This window comes from Triplophysa rosa, linkage group LG2, assembly GCF_024868665.1.
Source record: "Triplophysa rosa linkage group LG2, Trosa_1v2, whole genome shotgun sequence".
Lineage (NCBI taxonomy): Eukaryota > Metazoa > Chordata > Actinopteri > Cypriniformes > Nemacheilidae > Triplophysa > Triplophysa rosa.
The window spans coordinates 30865357-30887849 of NC_079891.1; the positions used below are offsets into that span (position 1 = coordinate 30865357).

Genomic DNA, 22493 nt, shown 5'->3' on the forward strand with positions numbered 1-22493 from the left:
CACCTGTTCTATTTATAGTCAAAGCTTTTGTGTAAAATTGTGTTTATTTGTTTGTTTAGGACTTTTATTTTGAAGTCGCATTCTCATTCCCGTTATGGTCACATCTCGCACACCCAAATGACGTACCAAGTCCTAAAGTTTAAAACTTTACAGCTTTATTACACGTGCACGTGTAATATTAATGTTTTGCACACACAGCCTTTAGGGAAATGTATGATATGCATATGTTGCGCCAAGAGTTTCATTCATATCACGTGGCAACTTTCTGGCTGTTAAACAGTTACTGCAAGAGAGCGCGAGACCTTTGTCACAATGTCACAACTGTGAACCACACATGTGTCTCATACCACACCAGTTGCTATTAAAAACATATCCGGTCAGAAGCAATGTTGTACAAATCTCAGGACAAAATTCTCCTTTTTATTTTCATAGTGCTGCTTCAGTTGTTGCGCAGAACTGCTGGTAAGTACTTTAAGCATACGTGCATTGTATCATATATATATATATATATATAATTTATTGTTCATTGAAAAAACCTGCTCTTCTCATTAAAACTCGTAAACGCAGTGCAATTTAATACAGTGTAATTGTGCTTTTTCACTCAGCGCAGTGTGCGCGCAGTTGCGGTCAGAAGTTGAACACATGCTCCTGTCATACAACATGTGAATCCTTTAAGGATTGCTGCGCAGATTATAAACACTTTTGTCTTGACATTAAACCCTACTCTGGATCTTTGCTTGGAGGAACTGACTTTGAAATTCTCCACGTTACTTTTGAGCAAAACATTAACCTGACTTGTAGGTAAGTGTGCCAGAAATCTGTTTATATTCCCACACAAACCATGCTGCTCAACCACAGAGACATTCAAAGTTACAAGGTTAAACAGTTACAATGTCTTTTGTGTTAGTTGTTGTTTTGTTAACAGATTATTTTAATATTTTGTTGTTAATAATCACGATTTATACAACAGTTCCTGACCAATGTGCTTAGCCTACACGGGCTACTAATCTAAAATAAAAATAGCACAATATCACAGTTCTCTCTCAATTGTAAGCCTCTTTGAATAAATGTGTCTGCTAAATGAATAACAATTGTACAATGTAAATGTACGACACAGATTTGCCGTGCTCACAAATCTAAAAATAAAATATCATAATGTAGATAAGCACATAAAACCGACAACCAAATCTGCCACATCACATTTTAATCTGTTTTGCAATTGTTTTAATTTTTACTTTCAATTGTTTTCATTTATTATTATGCATTGTGCACATATTAATGCCATGTTTAAAGAGTTACGTGTAAAAGTAGTTGTTATTTCATAGAAATATTATGATCTGTAAAACAACAATGTTATTTTATAATAGGCTACTACAGTATGTATGAAGTTTGTGCTAAAATACATGGTTTAAATGCCGTATGTTGTTCTGATGTTGAGGAAATTTTTACTGAAGGTTCTTTTAAAACATTACAAATGGTTGATTTCAAAGTTGTAATGTTTTTATTTCCTTTGAATCTCCAAGGACAGGATCCGAGTTGCAAAGTTCATGTACAACAGTGGCCTTGGTGAAAAGGAAAGTCTTTTCAACCAACTGTTCTGCATTATTTCTGAGCACAACATGTTTTTATCACAGGTTTAAGTCTGATATTTTGACTGAGGGTTATGTTGATGTGAACGGCACGGGTCATTGCATGTCTCCTATGCTGTACGAGTCGGGCTGGATCCCTTTTGAAGTTTCCACCGATGGAGTCAGCTATGATAGATCAGGGAGGTGGATGTCAGGTGAGCTACAGACACAGTGAAGAGATCGTACAGTGAACATTTTTGTCTTGATGTATTGCAACATTTGTTGTTCTTTTATATTCTTTGATTCTTTTGATTAGTTCATCATAGTAAGCTGAGCCCTTTTCACAAGATCATACTAGGCAATGCAACGCAGTGGCAATACTACGGCACCCCTAATGTGGGTGGAGATTTGTCCATGATATGGATACCATCTCTAATAAAAGCAAAGACCGTGAACGTCGAACTGTGGGGTTACAATGAGACTGGTGAGTAAAGCTCAGCGGAATAGGTGATCTTTTAAAATAATGAACACATGTAGTGCATTAAATAACACATTTCTTCTATGTAATTAGTTCGTAATTATAACGTCAAGTAAAATCCAGAAATTTTGCCTTTTGGACAAAGGACAAGCAAAAGAAAGATGGTCAACCTCAAAGCTAATAATTTATTTACACATCTGTGTTTGGTTGTCACTGAATCTATAATAATCATAAGTAAACAGATTGGTTAAAATGGGTAAAAATATTTCCTTCAGTCGATGAAAACATTGCATTACATCATTATTTTTGGACAGTAGATTGATTTCCCCACCTCCAAATGCATGTTACTGTAATGGTCCTATATACATCATTTCCTTAGTGATTTCTTTTGATTTCATTTATTATTTTTTACAAACTTATAACTAGTTTTGTGGTGACTGGGTATGTTTTCCAGAGATTCATCCAGTCCCTTTATTGTTTGTTAAATACGTTGACTATATTTACAGTGCACACATACTATCTATTTAAAGTTCAAACACAAAATAGATGATCACAAAGATAAACTATTATGATTATGATAACAGGAGTGGCGTATTCCAGTAACTGGGAGGCAGAATGGAAGTATCTGTACACCGTGGGCAGAGATGTGCCCAACAATGGAGTCTTCAGTTTTACCCCACAGCCCGCAGAAAAGCCCTACTTCCTCTGGGACCTGGGCAGCATGCGGGTCAGTCCCAGCACCAAACCAGATGGAGCCCAGTAAGAACAATTGAATGATATGTAGTTCTTTCAATGATGTAAAATTGCAAGACTTTTGATATAGTGGGATTATTTGTATGTTTATTATTGGTGGAGGCAACCGTGTGAACTCTCCGTATGGCATGTTGTTTTTGTTTACAGGGATGTGAATGCCTTGTGGACTGTAGCGTATGCGGTCGCCTGGCATTTAGAGGAGGCCTTCAGGAAGGACTCGGCAGGCTGGGCTCTGGAGAAATGTCTCATTTGGGACCAAGAGGAGAAAGCAATGCCCAGCTTCCAGACTGAGATCACCGACTGTCCCTGCACGCTGGCTCAGGCTCGTGCGGACATCGGGAGATTCCATGCGAGTGAAGAATTCTTCACATTCAGATCTTGACTATTTGCAACAAATTGTGAATATTAAATATTAGATTCGACAGTATTATATTTGACCAATTTAATTCAGGAATTATATTACATTAGACCTATTAGGGTAAAGAATTTGTAAACGGAGATAAATATAATTATACAAATAAATGTAAAAGACCTTAGATATACAATAGCATCTTACGCTGAGGTGTGTTGCTATTACAGACGGATTACGGCTGTGATATTGAGGCCGGCAGTTTATGCACTTATCACCCAGGTGCCATCCACTGTGTCAGAGCCATACAGGGCAGGTATGACAAAGTTTTTAATGTCTGAAGCTAATATTTACATAGGAGGATGGCTAATGAAACCATTATAGTAGTACAACATTTTATCTTACATTTAATGTTTTAGAGACTTGAATTATTAAACACTGTTTTTATATCTATTTCAAATTTACTATAATACTATCTTTATAATCTACTCTATTTTTATTCTGACCCCATGACATCACAAGTGTTGCTCTTATTGTTCTTAAATATGTTTTTGTATTCCGAGCACCGTTTTGATCATGTGAAGTTGCACCAGAACAATTGCACAATAATACGTCATGTGCAGATTTATGTTTGGACACTATACTTAATTGTCATGTAGGTCAATAATATCTGATTCATCAGCCTGGGCAATGTATCATTCTGTCACTTATTTAAAGATTATTTTTAGCTGTATGTGGATGAAAAACGCGAATCAGTTTCAGTATTAGTGTATCTAAAATATAACATTTAATAGATATTACTGCAGTATGTGTTAGTAAGTGTAAAATAAAAAAGTAATGGCAAAAATGAAACTGAAAATATTTGATGAATTATTAACAGGTCATGGGTTTCAAATCCAGGTCATGCAAATACTGATTAAATGTCAAGTGATTACTTTGTAGAAAAGTGCCTGAGAAAGGAATGAACGTGAATGTAAATAAGTCTAATTTGCTATGATGTTTACTTTGAGACTGACCCATCATCTGTCGTTTTGCAGTCCTCAATATGGAGCCGGTCAGCAGTGTTGCTATGACGGCACTGGAGCTCAGGTGCTCACAGGGGACTCTATTGGTGGCAGCACCCCAGATCGAGGGCATGATTGGGGGTCGCCACCGTACAAAAAACCTCCTAGAGTTCCAGCATTCTCACACTGGAAGTATGATGTCATCAGTTTCTACTACTGCTGTCTGTGGTCAGATAACTGCGAGTATTACTTCACACACCGACCGTCTAGTGACTGCAGAACATACCGTCCTCCAAGAGCGGGTAACGAAAACAACTACTTAAATTTGCTTAATTTTATACACTGTAAAACGAATACATGTCACAATATAAAAATAGGTTTTACAGTAGGTATAATAAATGTGCTCAAAGCTGCACACCGTAACATTTGCTTCTATATCGCCATCTCTGTTTGAAATATAAAATTGCAGTTTGCTTTAGTCTGACCTTTACCTGGGGTGAAATCACGTCGAACTGAAATGTCCTTCAACTGATATTTTTTCAATTAGCTGCTGTTCTCGGTGACCCGCACTTCGTGACATTCGACGGTGTGACTTTCACCTTCAATGGGAAAGGGGAGTACCATCTGGTTCATTCCTCAACCTATCAGCTGTCTGTGCAAGGAAGGGCTGAGCCAATGAAATCAGAGAGTGGTGAGTCGGTGAAAACTTCTGATATTTAGGATGCATAGAATCTCTATGACGTCTTGAAGTTTGTTCTGTACTTTCAGGTTCTGTCACTAATGCAACACGGCTTTGTTCTGTGGCCATGCGGGAGAAGGACTCTGATGTCATCGAGGTGCGGCTCGGAGACAAAGCAGATGAGCTGCAGGTGTTTATGAATCAGCAGGTGCTTACGTTCTCTGAGCAGAAATGGATGGACCTTAAAGGTAAGACCTGGATATGTTTAAATTTAAAATTACTTTAATACAAAAGAAACAAAATGTTTTCTAATGCTTCAAATAGATGTCAATATGCAATAAGTGTTGTTTATATATTTTTTGTAGTACACGTGTATTATCCTGGCGTGTATTACGATCTATTGTGTTCTGTCTTTTTTTCTAGATGTTTTTGTTTTTTCCCCCAAACCCTCTAATGTGACGGTAATGTTTCCGTCTGGGACGGGGGTTGAGGTCAGAGCAAGTGCAGGGGTCATGACCCTTACTGTTCTACTGCCCCTTGACTTTCAGAACCACACACAGGGGCTGCTCGGTACAATGAACAATGACCCTGAGGATGATTTTACGTCCAGTAACGGTGGAATGATCCCACTCAACAGCAGTGCAAAGGACATATTCACACATAGTGCTAGCTGTGAGTAACACTGGACTTCACTTACGTTTCACTGTACTTTCACTTTTACCTCAGTCCTCTCATATGTGCATATTAAAGTTTTTAGCGCAGAAATTGATGATGGAGTCACTCGACAAATACAGATCAGGAGCTGACACAACACCACAGCTGGTGTCAATGGGGTTCCAGAGCAGTTACAAAAACCTCAATTCAATTTAATTGCACATTGGTTCCGAAACATCTGCGAACAACAAAATAATACACAAGAGAACATTTAAACCAATCCGTTTGAGTGCTGTGTTTAATTCCACAACGCTTTAGAAATGTAATAAACATGATGCATCAATCGCGAGGAAACATGAGGTCATCTCCAAAATGTGTCTTTCCAAAGTCCAATGTGTTTTTCTCACCAGGGGCCGTTACGAATGAAACTTCACTGTTCACTTACGACTCAACCCACCTCCTGGATGAATATTATTACGCCCCAAAGCACGATCCATCTTTCATCCCAGTATTTTCTGTGGCCGAAGACCCCGAGGACCCCCTGCTGGAGCCGACGCTGCTGATGTGTTCAGGGCAGGGGGCGGAGTTCTGTAAATATGACGCGCTAATCACACGCAGCCTGGAACAAGGCAATGCAACACTGCTATCCTTCCGGAGTCATACGTCCATCAAGACTGCTCTGCAATCTGGTGAGTGTATTCAGAGGAACCAGAAAACAGTTGATGAAGTGGTCCAGAAAATAACCATCAATCAGGGTCCTGTACTTAAAAAACAAGAATAATCGTTTACATTGGAAGCTTTTTTTACAACACGGTAACACTTTACGATAAGGTTGTATTTGTTAACTTTAGTAAATGCATTAGCTATCATACACTAACAATGAACAATATAGTTTTTTCAGTATTTATTGATCCTTGTTAATGTTAGTGAATGGCCAATACAGTTATTCATGTTAGGTCATGGTGCATTAGCTAACGACATTTGATTTTAAACATGTATTAGTAAATGCTGAAATTAACATGAACTAAGATGAATAAATGCTGTAGGAGTATTGTTCATTGTTAGTTCCTGTTAGCAAATTCATTAACTAATTGTTTACTAATACAACCTTTTTGTGAAGTGTTACCGAAAACTCCCAAAACATGCTTGGATTTATGCATTTGAAAAAAATGGCCCGTAAGATAAGAACTTAAATTAAGTTATATTACAAGTCTTAAAATAAGAAAGCATGTTACCATAAAACAAATGGCACACTTTAGCATCATTTTAAGAGTGTTTGTTATTTGCGCTATTTTTATTTTATACAATTTTATATAATATCTTCAATAAAGGTGTTTTGTTGTTACTGTACCTGAAAGCAAATAGTTAGCAATTCCAGCTTTATAAATGTGACTTTTGCAGTTAAAACTTGAAATAAACTCTCAAAGAAAGTATTATTTTGCTGCCAATATATTGACCCATCTGTTTATATTTTCCTATCAAATAGGAAAATCAAAAATATCAGTTTACACACATTTTCTATTTAAGATGAGGGACATAAACACGCATTATGGATGTGACAAAAAAAGAAAACAAGTGTTTGAGAGATGACATACAGTGCTTTGTAGGATTTTAATGAATTAAAGTGCACAAAATAGAAGCAATAATACCCAACAATGGACCGTGAAGGTTGTGACAATTCTTGACTTTAAAAAAATCATGCTTTAAAAACTTTGCAAGACCTTACATAAGTATTTAAACCATCAAATGCAGTTTGGTGAAAATCTTGGAAAATCATTATTTTTCATGGTAAGGTTCGACATTTGCATGTTATTGCCCAGTAGCTTTGGGTTTTTGCACACGCTCACACAGGTCTTATCAAATGTTCTGCTTTATGTCTTATGATAAAGATGAATTTCAACACTACAGTGTCATCACAAAATCAGATGTGTTGATGAACTTTAAACATCATCACATGCTGATTAAATCGCAACAAATTATAAATTTGATCTTTGACTCAAAAACAATTGCATATTACATAAGCATAACTTTTGATATGATTATCTTATCAGTTATTAAAACCTATTTGTGATATGGTGTAATAATAGGAGGTTTTTGTTCTTCTGCAATGGTCTTTTTGATCTTAGTGCAATCCTGTGGTTGGTTATCACCACCCTACCATGGCCAGAAGGATGGAACCTTGTACCTAGAAGGAGCAACGGTCACATTCTCGTGTCATGATGGATACCGTCTCTATGGATCTCAGGAACGCACCTGCGACGGGGACGGAAAATGGTCCGGACAGGAGACAAGCTGTGTGGCTGGTGGGTAAAGCAAGGTTTTATATCTGGATAAAATAAAATATGAATTGTTTCAGCAGAGTGTTAAGTGCTGTCATACATTTAATACATTTTATGTACTGCATGACATCACAGCTTGTGGGAGGGGCTTCATCTCCAGTGGTCCCACTGTGTTCAAAGCAATAAGTAGCAGTTCCGAAATTATTTTATACAAAACCGCCACTAGGTGGCAGTGTTTGCCCTTTCAAAATTTACATCTGCCTGTGGTCATTCTTTAAAGGCCAGTTTTTTACTTTTTCTTGTTTATTCCATTAAATCAATATAAGCACTTTTTTATTAATCCGTTCAACTGAGCCAAACAGTCGCCAGTCATTTTTTGATGTCTCAGACATCCATAAACTTTTTCAGTGAGATAGCCATGAACATCTCCCATCAGTCAGACAGGCATTCACACATAAAACCCACTGATCCATCAGTCAGACAAACAGACAGACATCACAATAACTGGAACCCCTGCAGACTTATTACAGACAGACCTGGATGTGCTTAAGTTTGTTAACTCTTGACCTCTCGGTCTCCGAGCAGAACCGCACACTTCCTCTCGATACAGATCTACAGGATGGATCTGTTTAGAATCTGATTTGGATCCTCTCCATCAAACACACGGATCACTTATTCCTCCCCCGCAGATTTGCTGCCCTTTAAGGGGTTAAGTTTGGTAACCGGAGAGCCAAAACAAAAACAGCGTGCTTTATAAAAGCCCGTGAGCCAAATAATCTTCCACTGAAATAATTCATTTATTGAAAACACGCTATCTCAAACATAGTGGATGATTTGTAACGAAATACGTCCAGTAGTTGAGTTCAGCCAGTGCAGTTTGTCACATTTGATATTGATCGGCTAGCCTTTTATTGGTAAAAGCTGTTGCAAATGTAATAGATTTCATTCACAAAGTAATGCGTGTAAATTGCAAGCTTAGTTGTGCAATAAAGTAAGTGGATTCCATCAGGTGTGTACACATCATTTTTTCCCCTCATTTGAAGAAAGGGACTATTCTACATAACGAATATAAACTGTATACTCTTAAGACTTTCTGCACAAACTCAACTTTAAAGCCATTTGTCATTTTTTGCAAACATACAGTGTATCCTTATGCTGCTGAAATGCACAGAATAGTCACAAAATAAAACCAAGGATTTCGATATTTAAGATCAGTTTATATAATAACATTTATAGGGGTTTTATTTATATGCAGAACTTTCCCAGATCAAGTTATAACACATTATTTTTGTTACTCTGAAATAATTAAAACATTATAGGGCAACTTTTATATTTCTAAAATATTTATATAACCTGAATCACAAGGTTTTATGTACAAATATATGTTCAGTGGACAAAACCCAATATGTTCGCTGTTTTACTGATCCACTGTAGTCCGGTTTTTGTATTAATACATTATAATCACAACATTTATTAACAGGACTTGATCATCATATTTATAAAGACAGGTTTTACACTCACACACAGTTGCAGGTTTGTGTGTGTACCTTGTTTACCATTGGCTCTCTGAGAGTCATTTTTCTATTACTGAAGCATTAGTCTTTCCCTCTGTTCACTGTCCAGCATCTCACACGGCTACAGTAAATAGATCATTATTTACCATTAGGAAATAGTCTGAAAGTGTTTGTCTTGATATATGGGCACTCCCACACACGCTACTTCTCACAATACTGTGATGTGGGTGGGTAATGCACCAGCCCGGGAGGTTTAGTAAACTTTTGGCACTGATGTTAATTGAAGTAGTTTTTTTGTCGCTTTGGCAGTGCATGTACAGATTGTTGATGTTTTGAAACACCAGACAACATTTTCTACCAAGGAGTAGGTCTTTATAGGCTAGTCTGATATCAGTTCATGTGTGAGAAAGGAATACAGTTCTTCTACTCCTTACCGTTATCTCTTACTTCATAACCTGTCTGTATTCTTTTCTATTTATTTGTCTTTCTCTTCTACAGTCTCTCCTCTTCCCTGCATCAGTCTTTCCAATACACCTGGCCGTCTCTCTCTACATATATCTCCTCTCTTGTCTTTTTCTCCGTACGCATCTGTGTCTTTCTTCCTACCTGCCTCTTTCTCCCGCACCTGTCTGTCCCCCACTGTTCTTTCCTTTGATCTCTCTCTCCTCATCCTGTCTTTCTCTCCCTCTTACCTGTCTCTCTCACCATCTGTCTCTCCCCATTTATCTCAGTCTCCTATACCTGTCTCTCTCCACTTATCTCACTCTTCCATACCTGTCTCTCTCCCCCATCTGTCTGTCTCTCCCCACTTATCTCAGTCTCCTATACCTGTCTCTCCCCACTTATCTCAGTCTCCTATACCCATCTCTCTCCCCATCTGTCTGTCTCTCCGCACTTATCTCAGTCTCCTATACCTGTCTCTCTCCCCATCTGTCTGTCTCACCCCACTTATCTCAGTCTCCTATACCTGTCTCTCTCCCCATCTGTCTGTCTCTCCCCACTTATCTCAGTCTCCTATACCTGTCTCTCTCCCCATCTGTCTGTCTCACCCCACTTATCTCAGTCTCCTATACCTGTCTCTCTCCCCATCTGTCTGTCTCACCCCACTTATCTCAGTCTCCTATACCTGTCTCTCTCCCCATCTGTCTGTCTCTCCCCACTTATCTCAGTCTCCTATACCTGTCTCTCTCCCCATCTGTCTGTCTCACCCCACTTATCTCAGTCTCCTATACCTGTCTCTCTCCCCATCTGTCTGTCTCACCCCACTTATCTCAGTCTCCTATACCTGTCTCTCTCCCCATCTGTCTGTCTCACCCCACTTATCTCAGTCTCCTATACCTGTCTCTCTCCCCATCTGTCTGTCTCTCTCTCCCCACTTATCTCAGTCTCCTATACCTGTCTCTCCCCACTTATCTCACTCTTCCATACCTGTCTCTCTCCCCCATCTGTCTGTCGCTCCCCACTTATCTCAGTCTCCTATACCTGTCTCTCCCCACTTATCTCAGTCTCCTATACCTGTCTCTCTCCCCATCTGTCTGTCTCTCTCTCCCCACTTATCTCAGTCTCCTATACCTGTCTCTCTCCACTTATCTCACTCTTCCATACCCGTCTCTCTCCCCCTGTCTCTCTCCAGTTATCTCAGTCTCCTATACCTGTCTCTCCCCACTTATCTCACTCTTCCGTACCTGTCTCTCTCCCCATCTGTCTGTCTCTCTCCACTTATTTTACTCTCCCATACCTGTCTCTCCCACCACTTATCTCACTCTCCTTTTTGAATTTTGAGAATTCTACATTTATGATAAGAATGTGAATACGTCAGACAGATCTGCTGTAGTTCAGGTTGAAGGACAATCTAACCACACATACATCTCATTTGTTCTTACTGTGTGGTATAGCGTTATCTTGTACTCTTGTGACGTGACACTTGAGTGTGTCTTTAGACATTCTCTTTGTTTTGAAGGTTGGCCTTTCTCAGCCTGCCTGATCGTCAGAGCTCTAATCTAGTGTCTTTATGAGTAAGGAGCCTCGGACTCCACCTATACTTCAAGCGACAGTCCCTCTAAACCTTGTTTACTGCCATGTGCCAAGATAATGTCTCAATGACTTGTCTCCCTCTTATCTGTTTCGCTACTTTCCCTCTCTTTCTCGCCATCTCTGTTTCTCCCGCTCCTCCTCTTTTCTTTTGTTTTGGTTATTGGCTGATAAAGGTTGACATTCTAGCCCACATCCCCGTCAAGCGTGTCGGCGACAGTGAGATCAAAGGGCTGCTCGGGCCTGTAATTGACTTCCCATTATGGCGCTCGGAACCCCCAGCAAATTACCCTCAACGGTTAGTTATTTGCATGCATTACGGAACTGTTCACATCCAGAGGAGGAAAGGCCAGGAAAGTGAGGGTGAAATGAAGGAAAGGGAGAGAAAGATGCGGGTAACAAGGAGGAAAATCATATGGTCTGGGGAGATAACATCACTGTCTGTCGTGGCGATCAAAATGTTGTGTTATTAACAAAAAGTAAACTAAACTAAGCTACACTCATAACTACTAATACAATGGTTTAATGTTAGTATTTCAGATGGACTCGAGTAAGATTTTTGTTCACATTGAGGAATTTTGCGCTGATCCACTGGCTAATTTATTCAGACACAGTTTGAGAAATCCATTTGGAAGGTTAGTAGAAGTGATGTTCCAGTAAAAAAGATATTCATGGGGTCACTCAGATATGAGCATCCCAATGAGACATTCACAGGCTCGGGAGGATGCGGGGAGAGGAGAGAGGAAAAAACAAATGACGGACACAGGCAATGGTGGAAATGCGACGTGACAGTCGAGCGCAGCGGCCGTGAGGGGGAGAGTGTGACAAAGAGTGAAACTGATGGTGCGAGTTTAGTCCTGCTCTTTTTTATGTTTCCAAGGCAACGTGTCATCAGCATCAGTCAGCGGTCACCTGCAACCCTCTTGCGTGGCTAGAAAAGCACAACAAGTACAAATAAAAACTTGTGATCCTTTAGAAATTGTGCTGTATGTAATGTGTATTACATTCTTCGAAAACCGTGTGTATCTTTTAGCATTATTTTGATCATTATTTCTCATCTCCGCTGATGGAACATTGAATGAAATGCACCTGGATGAAATATTCTTAAATACACGAGCGTCGGTCATGCTGCTTTTCTGACTTTGCCTGTTGGACTTGATGGCCAAAGGAGGCTTGTGGTTGTAATAGAGAACACGCTTCATTTGCATTGACGTTTCCGTTGATTATGTAACTGAGTGTTTATCAAGAGAAAATAGGCTTGCCTGGATGAAATGCAAAGCAGGCTTGTTGGCTGCATGCTGAGGGTCAGAGCCTTTAGGGATGAATTTGTAAGTCACTTTGGATAGAGGCTTGAGCTAAAATAATGAATGTAAACGTAATAAAAATGTCAAAAATGCAAATGGTGTGTAATTTTGTACGCTGAAAGTGCACTGGGCGTATGCTTTATTTCAGCTTGGCGCACAATGAATAGAAAATTTTCTTATCAGCATTGTTGTTATGATATGAACAATTTGATGTTTTCCTTTGTTCAGGATTTCCCCTTTGTTCAGGATATCCCCATGTGTGTGTAACAATTACCTTGTTCACATTTATTGAGATCATTTATTGAATCCTCAAATAATTTAAATTTTCATTTATTTATTCCACGGCACTCTAAGGTTATTCACTTGATACAATATTACCATGGTACCTTGTAGGGATGTAACGATTCACCGTGAGCCGGTTGAAAATCGGTTATAATGAGTGACGATTCAAATCGGTTGAGGTGTGAACTGAATCGCAATACATTTTTTGAACAGCAGGGGCCGCTATTTTCACTGCAAATCTAAACATGGACATACTGATATTTCTTAAATGCAAAAAAATCCAAGAAAAGCTCAGACAGTATTAGTTTGTTTATATTAAAGAGACTTTTTCTATTATTAATTTGTTATAAAATTGCAGTTTAGTTTTGTTATTTGAAATAAAACATTATTTTATTATACAAAGAAACGTGAAGCATTTAAGAAATAATGCAAGGGAAGTTGTTCATTTCTAATTTGTTTCAACTCATTTTGTAAAAATAAATCGTGAGTAAATCGTGAGTAAATCGCATCGTGAGATCAGAATCGTGACTCGCATCGCGAGCTGAGTGAATCGTTACATCCCTAGTACCTTGTACTAAAATCCATGATGAAAATGGTCAGTTTTTGATATCGTTTTGTTTAATGAACTTACATCTTTCGCTAATTCACATTTATATTCCACAATATTTCATTATTAGTTAGCTGTGTTGTTTGCTTTTATTTACAGATAATACTCTGGCCATTGTGTTGGGCAGTGTTGGTGCGGTGTTGGCGGTGGTTATAATGGTGATAGCAATCGTTGTTTACACAAAGCAACAAAAGAAGTGAGTCTAAATGTGTTTTTTTTATTTCTATTTGTTTATAAACTACATTTAAACTTTAAAACGTATTTTAATCGTGATAATGATGTTTGCTTCCCACAATTAATTGAGCATAATTGTTAGGTTAGGTTTAGGGTTTAGGGTTAGGTTGGACCCAGAAACAGTATTCCTTACGTCGCGACTTAACAAGAGGATATCAGATGATTATCATAGCCAAATACTTGATTATCATAGCCAAAAGAATTTACGATATTGCCACAATAACTATTAAAATGCTTTTTTTAATATGAGTTATTTTTAATAAATAAATAGTATAAGTCTAAAGTAATTTATCAACTTATTTTTTTATTTTCCAGTTTGTTTTTGTCTTAGTTATAGCAACAATAGTTTGTAACAATTGTGGCTCTTTGAGGAAAATTGATGAATAATTTACTGTACTATCATATGTGCATGATTAGCGCAATATCAATAATCATTTTAATTGTTCAATAATGGTTTTTTAACATAGCAATTTTAGTTTAAATATTTATTATATTAGTTTCATTATCCATTGGTTTGTAAACAACAGTTTTTGAAGAAAATACATACTGGACATGACGTTAAATACATTGCCTTCATATGTGAGTTTTGTGGGGTCTCTTTACTGTAATTTATGGTAGAATATCAAGCATATATTTCATGTCGTAATTTGTCAGAACCTTACTACTGAAATGTCTCATATATAGGCCTAATCTCGATATGTTGAAGGTTAAGTCGTAAAACTCACCTGTGCAGGAAACGGTTGTACATCTTCATGCCAGAACCCGTCGCAGACAAATCAGAGATTTACAGTAGATATTAAAAATCTACAGTACAACATTTTCATCTCATTTCCTTAGCTTTTCCTTACAATTTTTCTTAGTTGTTCAAACAATATTTTGTCATGCAGGTCAGTTTAAACAATGTCGTGTTAGTCAAAAATATAAAAATGTTTCCATAATTATGAAAGAAATGTTAAGCGTCACTTCCCCATCACTCTCTTTCCTCCGGTTGTCTAGCCTCTAGCATTCAGTTAGATCACGTCTAGAGTTTCAGCCATGGGGGGTAATATGTCTCACCTGCCCCTCATAAAAGCATCCGCTTTTATCCTGTGGGGGAGAGTAATGTGAGTCAAAGGTGCACACCTGTAGTGAGAGAGAGAGAGAGAGGCAGAAGCGCATGGGGATGTAGCGTTACAAATGTGCTGATAAAACTAAAAGGTGTGACGCTGTGCAGTCATAGACCCTTATATTTGTGGTCATGAAGGCAAGTAGAATAGCAGATTCAATCTCGCGCTGTCTGTCTCTCTGTACCTCGGGGTGTTTATGCTAAAGGTCTGTGACTAATGCTTGTTTATCTACTTGTTTATATTGTTTATATAATGTTGGTACATTTCAGACAAGCTTTTTAATGCTGTTAATTCTTCACCTAAGATACACACTAGCTCGATTTTAATACCTACCAAGGCCTGGTCATACAATAGGGCTGTCACAATATCACCTTTTTTACTACACGGTTTTCGGCGATAACAGTGTTATGGCATTGTATCGGTTCAATTTTTTTAATAAAGAAAGAAATCGGTCTTATTTTTTTGGGTCAATGAATCACATTTAAAGGTATAGTTCACCCAAAAATGAAAATTCTGTCATGAATTACTCACCCCCAAGTTGTTCCAAATATGTATAATTTTCTTTGTTCTGCTAAATGCAAAAGAATTTTTTTCGGAAGAATGTTGGTAATTTTCAGTTCCTGGGCATCATTGAATACCATAGTAGGAAAAATTACTATGGTAGTCAAAAGTGCCCCAGAACTGTTTGCTTTCCTAAATTCTTCAAAAGATCTTCTTTTGTGTTCAACAGAACAAAAAAATACAATATTTGTTTCTACTAGGGCAGTGAATGATGTTCCAGAACTGTAAATTGCTAACATTCTTTCAAATATCTTTCTTTGTGTCCAACCGAACAACCGAAGTGTTGGGTCAAATTAACCCAGAAAATGGTTTATATTGGACCCAACCAAGGGTTAAAACAACCCAGCATTTTGGGTTAAAATAACCCTGCTCAGGGTATTGTACAACCCAACAGCTGGGTTCAGCCCTTTTTGACCCAACACTGAGTTGAAAATAAGGCAATATTTTTAGAGTGCACCATTATATTTCTACCCATCTTTTAAAACATCCGACAATGCCTTTTAAAGTTACCTTTATCTAAGTAGGCATCTGATCTTTCTGAATACGACTGCTGTTTTTCTTTAGGCAGAGCACATGCATACTAAAACTCTAAAAATCCTATATGCTTTTATTCAATGCACACATTCAGTCCATCGTCAGTCATTTTTATATTCTTTGGACATATTGGATACTTTTGTCTTCCAGCCTTATGGTTTGGTCTTAGTTGAGTGAATAAATTGTGAAATCTTTCCTCCAAGTTCATACGGGTATATACTGTAATTGTGGGTGTATTTGTGTGTTTAGGTTCAATACGTTGTCCTACACATGTGTATCTGTGTCGGCATCAGTGTGTTCCTTTTGTTCCTTCTTTCATCTGCATGTAGGTGTGTGTCAATGTGTCTAACATACTTAGCTGCCTCAGACAACCTGGTACTTTCCAGCGATTGGGTTTCCCAGCAAGTTTCAGCAGGTCTCTCACCCTCCCGCTGCAAAGTCATTAACACTGACACACACACACACGTTGTTATGGTTCCTCATTCTGGCCCTATCGCACATCAAAGTCAAAGCAGGGGCCCGCACAGGAGAGATGCTTATCAGTAAACACTTTTACCCACTTAACATTTTCTGTATGGTATAATTATAAAGGCTTACAGATTTATGATGTTTATACACATTTAAGGGAATACGTTTGAGTAAAAATTATTTTGCTCGGTTTAAGTCCAGGTAAAATGTAAGAATTGTTATGCTACAAGAATATGCTTACTGTAAGCCTTTGTAAATATCACTCCGTTAAAAGTTATACAAGAACCTATTACCAGTTTTTGCTGTATTTTCATTCTTACTGTAAGTTTCTTAAAGGTCCCGTGTATAAAATTTAGCGGCATCTAGCGGTGAGGTTGCGAATTGCAACCAATGGCTCACTCCACCCCTCCCTTTTAAAGCACTACGGTGGCTCACACAACACTAAGATGTCGTCACATTTTTGCTTCTTTGCCGAAGGAGATACGTATTCACGAAACGTGCTCTGTGGAGCAGTTTGTCCATTTAGGGCTACTGTAGAAACATCTTGGCAAATTCCATGTAAGTGGACCCGCGGTGTATGTAGATAGAAATAGCTCATTCTAAGGTAATAAAAACACAACCCTTGGTTTTTAAAAAGGTCTTTATACACCTCTGAAGACATAGTTATGTACAGTACACTATATTGCATTTCTGTCAATAGATCCTGAAAATATTACACACTGGACCTTTAAGTTGCTAAAAGGTCTTTTGGAGATGAGAAAGTTATTGTATTGATGTTGAATTAAAATGTTATATTTCTCAACCAACTTTGAAATATTGTTTCTGGGACACAGTAAAAATGCTAATGTGATACAGTTTCACAATAAGACCAAAACATTTCAACAGTTGTTATGTTTATTTGGATGAGCGTGTTACCCTTTTTTTTTTTCATTTCTGCTTCCCGTTCCTTTTCTAAATCCGTCAGTCAACTTTAAAAGTTTTAATTTTTTTGGTAGGGGGTGCAGCGTGTACCAGCCTTTTGTGCTTTATGAGAGACCGGTCCTGCTTCAGAACGGTTCTCACAGGCTGGACTGCTGGGCGGTGATTTACATGGGCAAGAAAAAGATTATAGTCTCTAATGAGCTCTTGGCAATCTCATATAGAAAAAGCCTTGGGGATGTTTCTGTAAATAATGGCGTGGACAGTTCCTAAGAGACAAGACATTCTGTTCACCTGTGGACAGCCAATGGGAGGAGTGTGTCGTAGCGTGCAAACGTGCACGCTCATGCCGACCTGCAATTTTAATGATTGAAAGTCTGTTTAGAAATTCCTCATCTGTTTCTGATAATGCAACCGCACTGATGTTTCTGCATATTAGTTATGATTTGTTTTTATTTCTCGTTTCAGAGAGGCAAAGAGACTACAGGACAACAAGGTGACCTATTACGCATCAAACCTGTGATGTTTACGAAATGCATTGGATGTTCATCTTTCGTACATTTTGTAAATATGTTTTATTAGACAGGTTAGAATGGTCAAATCTTTAGTTTAAATTGATACATTTCATTTATGCATATTAGACAATAGTTCAGCTTTATTCTAGATGCTAAACACTGACTGATTTGTCGTCTTGCAACCTGTGGGCTTCAGATTTGTGTCAACCACACATGGGAGATTTTACTACCCTTCTAAAACTTAAAGGCACAATATGTAAGATTTTCGCATTAAAAACCACCTGCACAGTGTTATGGTTTGTTCACTTGTGATCTCAAATAATGTTTTCAACCATGTTAAATTTCGTTTTAACCAGTGTAACATGCCTTATTTCGTCACACGTTGATGTCATGTTGTTTTCGCTTTTACTACCTTAGAAACAATAGTTGTTTGAGGACATTGAGACCTAAATGACATCACAGTATCATAAGAGCGATTCGAATACAGTACTGTCAAGTCACTCTCGCGATACTTTGATGTAATACAACAATCGATTTGCGCAGTTCAAAACAGTTCAATACAGCTCATAGCAATACAGTGAGTCTCATGAAAAATGCATAATAGTACTTGTATCGTCTGTTGGCTTACGCTATAACGTAATTGTTATAACACTTTGTCATCCGTGACCATAATTTGAGAGTGCCGTCGGATTGACCCATCACCAGTGGAGGTGGAGACAACAAATCCCATCATTACACATTTCTTCACAGCATCACCAAGCTACACCTTCGTGACTTCTCGCTGCCAAAATCTCATACTGTGCCTTGTAAAACAATAGGGTAAATCCTAGTGAAATTCTTTACCTTGACATAATTTTAAGGCGTTTTAAAATGATTCAAGATGGCGGACCGAGCCAAGAGAAATGCTCTCCGTGGTCTTCATCCCTTTGTTCAAATGAAACATTTGCTTTCTTTTGGTTCTGCTACCAACAAGCATGTAGTACTCTGTGTTCTTTTCAACACATTCAAATCCATTCTGCAGATGTTGTCTCGGTCTGCTTATGATGCATATTCCCTTAGAAGGTCGCTGCCTATGTAAACAGCAGCAGAATGCATGGCAGCGCATCAAGTTTTGAGCAATTCTTTTCGTTTTGCAGGTCTTTATATTTCAATACTGACATTTTGTACAAAATTTCTGTTGTATTATTCTATCTACATTAATAAATTAATTTAAATGACTAACTAAAGTTTTAAACTGTGTTCATTGTCTTATTCTACTTTTCAAAGAAGCGCACCACCAAAACATTGGTGTAGAGGAAGTTGGCACTAGATCAGTGTACAAAGGCAAACGTCCACTGAAAACCTATCCATGTTCTGTTCACAGCTAGCCACAGGTCCCCATGCGACGCTCAAGCTGGAGTAACTTTTCCTTCGGAAAACAAACACGTGGAAGGGAATTTGAAACAGGGCGTACGTATGGCCTCTGCCCTGATGACTCTGAGCGATAGATGGCCGTCAGTACTGTATGTGTGGCCCGTGCTCACCCCTATTAAAGTAATCTGGACAGAGTAGTGTGATTCAAACTATCACTTAAAAGTTTCCAACTTGCAGATGTTCAACATACTTTGCCAAAAATTAAGTCGCTTAGGTTGCATGAGAATAGCATGAGCACCAAACTGATATAATGTACACCTGGGATGCTTGTAAGTGCTATAAATGTAAATGTATAACAACCACCTTGGAGCTCGACATCATGGTGGTCTTTACAGATAAGGATCGAAGTTGCTTAATCATAATTTGTGCCTATTTCGAATCTCTTCATGTGCTAGGAGGAGATCGAGGGTTGGTCATACCAACGTGAATAAGTTCTTTGTGAAAGTGTCCTCACGTTTATTTAGCCTAATTAGTCTTAACTGAAGTCAAAAAGCAGGTAAATCTCTCTGATTTGTTTGGACCTGTTTACCTTCAAAGGGAAATTTCTCATTACATTACCATTAAATGCTGTTGAACCGTGGGATTAAGCAGAGCTCAAGAGTTTTGCCTGTCTTGTCAGTCACTTCTATGCAGGTCGACGTGATCGTACAGCTCACGGCAGTTTTTCCTCAGAGTCATACTTATAATCCGACAGCTGCTTCCTCGGGCCAGCAGAAAGCCAGCCAATTTAACACAGCTGGAAATGTGGAATTCCCAATTTCGGCTTGTTTGGGAACAGAGTGATGTGACTGAAGACAAATGGAATTCTGAAAAAGGTTTTCTGAATTGTTAAACGTGGATGTGAATTCTACAAGTTCACGGTGAGGTCCAAAACCTGAGACCGCATTTAAAATCTGTTATTCCAAAAATAACTTAAAAACCTTCACCACTTGGAACTGAAGGCAGTTCAGGTGCATGCTGTCATTAAAGTTAAAGCGTGACTTACCAAATACTGAGATATTCTGAATCAATGCTAATGTTTCTTGGAAACATTTTACTTGAAGGGATCGTTGACCCAAAAATGGAATTTCTGTCATCATTTATTCTCCCTCAGATTATTCCAAAAACATACATTTCATTGTTCTTCTGGACACAAAGAAAGATATTGGGAAGAATGTTTGTAACCAAACAGTTCTAGTGCACTACTGACTATACAATATAGAAAAATGTATTTAAAATGTCTTCTTTTGTGTTTAACAGAACATAAAAATATACAGGTTTGCAACAATTTAAGGGGGAAGTATTCCTTTAAAGTATCATCCTTCTTTTATATTTTAATGACCTTTTTAAAATCTGAAATGTTTTCACTAGCATTCTTCAGCTTTTGTACCCCACGGTATATTGGAAAGCTCCCGAAGGTCCTTCTAGATGTTATTAACTAAAACTATGAAACACACCGTTCCTTATGCTGCTTTTTTTGGACCAGATGTGGTTTTCCACCAGATTGATCAAAGAACGATCGTTCAACACTCCAAGCTTTGGCTTCTGCTAAGCTCTGCAAAAGGTGTCATATTTGATCAGATCTTCTATTTATGTAGTCATTTTTTTTAGCATGCCTACAGGGATAGTTCACTCAAAAATCCTGTCATCATTTATTCACCCTATTTCATTCAAAACCTGTACAGGACTCTTTTGTATGCAGAACACAAAAGATGTACTTTTGTTATTTTGAGAAGAAGATATTTTGAGAAATGTCTCGGTGGTTTTGGATCCACACAATGAAAGTCAATGGAGGCTAATTTTGTTTGGTTACCAACGTTCCTCAAAATATCTTCTTTTGTGATACAGGTTTGGAATGACATGAGGATTAGTAAATGATAAAAGCATTCTCATTTTTGTGTGTACTATTCCTTTCTTGAAAAGAATAGGGCTATTGTGTTTTTTAAGAGGTAAAATGAACTAAAATCAAACAAGTGGTGTTCTTGTATTGGTCTCACACAATAATACAACAAGACAAAACATACATTTTTGTTTTTGCCTGAACTAATCTGTTTATTTTAAGGCTGTAAAATGATTAATCTCATCCAGAATAAAAGTTTGTGTTTACATAATATATGTCTGTGTACTGTGCATATTAATTTTGTATTTATAAACGTATTTAGGAAATATTTGTTTATATTTACAGATAATTTCATTGTTAATATTTTATATATGAATTGGTAGATTTTTATATATAAATGTTTATTAATTTGATATATTTTTAAAATATATGCATGTATGTGTATGTTTTTACAAAATTAATTTGCACAGTACACAGACATATATATTGTGTAAACACAGACTTTTATTCTGTATGCGATTAATCGTTTCACAGCCCTAATTTATTTATTTAAAAATCTTACTAAATCTTTTCTCTCTATGGCGTTTCAGCATTTTGAAATCTGGTAACTTGGCACTTCTTGTATTATTTCCTCCCTATTATATATTGGTTTATTGTTTCCTAATTCTTGTTAGTCACCATACGTTGTCACTAAGCTCGACTCGCTGACATTCTCTGAATCTCCTTCCTCACTAGAACTTTCCAGAACGTCAGGAGCGAGCAGAAGATGTGATCTTTCATCATCTCCTGAGTCACTTCTGTTTTTAACGTCCAACGTCATTCTGTGGAGGCCACAGGAAAAGACTTTACTGCACCGCAGAAGGCAGGAAACAGAAAAAAACACTCTCACTCCTCCCATGCAGATGTATTCCCTCGTTCCTGTACAACGGAAACCATTAGAGCGCCCATCAATCTGCCACCGTTTTGAGGTAAAGCTCCAAGAATAGGAATTCAAGAGCACTACGGACGCCGCAAAGACGCTCACCAATGCTTGTCAAAATATGGAAACTCGTATGTTTATAAAAAGAAAGGGATGGGGTTAATCTGCTTGAAAAATACCGCAAACTTTGCGTAGACTTCATCCTTAAAGTGTCCGTATGCACAGTCAGTTTTATAGTTTTATAGATCAGGTTCATGTTCATGTTTCATATTCTTAAATTGATTATGATATTCTTATCCTTTCCATCGTCAGTGTTTTAAAAGTTCACATTCTTTTGTTTTATTTTCTCTGCTTGATTCATAGTTTCAGGGCATGCAAATGTTCACTAACTAAAGTCTGTTCTTTTTATCTCTCGTTTCTTTCCCTCCTCATTTCTCTTTGCCATCCAAGCTTGAAGACAGCATGTAATCTCGATCTCTTAATTCAATTAAGGCCTATCAAGTT

At 37.8% G+C, this 22493-nt stretch overlaps 1 protein-coding gene across 2 annotated transcripts; it reads left to right on the forward strand.

Moving 5' to 3' along the window:
* Positions 1-87: 87 nt before the first annotated feature.
* Positions 88-19047, forward strand: susd2 (sushi domain containing 2). Of its 2 annotated transcripts, XM_057348998.1 has the most exons (15): positions 88-462; positions 606-801; positions 1635-1783; positions 1885-2052; positions 2631-2805; positions 2947-3148; positions 3379-3464; positions 4186-4454; positions 4700-4843; positions 4921-5079; positions 5255-5503; positions 5896-6174; positions 7612-7788; positions 13602-13698; positions 17792-19047. In XM_057348998.1, the coding sequence occupies exons 1-15, from the start codon at positions 387-389 to the stop codon at positions 17844-17846; spliced, it is 2481 nt and encodes an 826-aa protein (XP_057204981.1). In that variant the 5' UTR covers positions 88-386; the 3' UTR covers positions 17847-19047. The 2 variants fall into 2 exon arrangements, with proteins under 2 accessions (XP_057204981.1, XP_057204990.1); XM_057349007.1 differs by lacking the exon at positions 13602-13698.
* The last annotated feature ends 3446 nt before the right edge of the window (positions 19048-22493 follow it).

Coding starts and splice junctions, on each gene's coding strand:
- susd2 (XM_057348998.1), top strand. CDS start 387: ATGTTGTACAAATCTCAGGACAAAATTCTCCTTTTTATTTTCATAGTG. Junction 463..605: donor GTTGTTGCGCAGAACTGCTG/GTAAGTACTTTA, acceptor TTTTTCACTCAG/CGCAGTGTGCGCGCAGTTGC. Junction 7,789..13,601: donor GGAGACAAGCTGTGTGGCTG/GTGGGTAAAGCA, acceptor TTTTATTTACAG/ATAATACTCTGGCCATTGTG.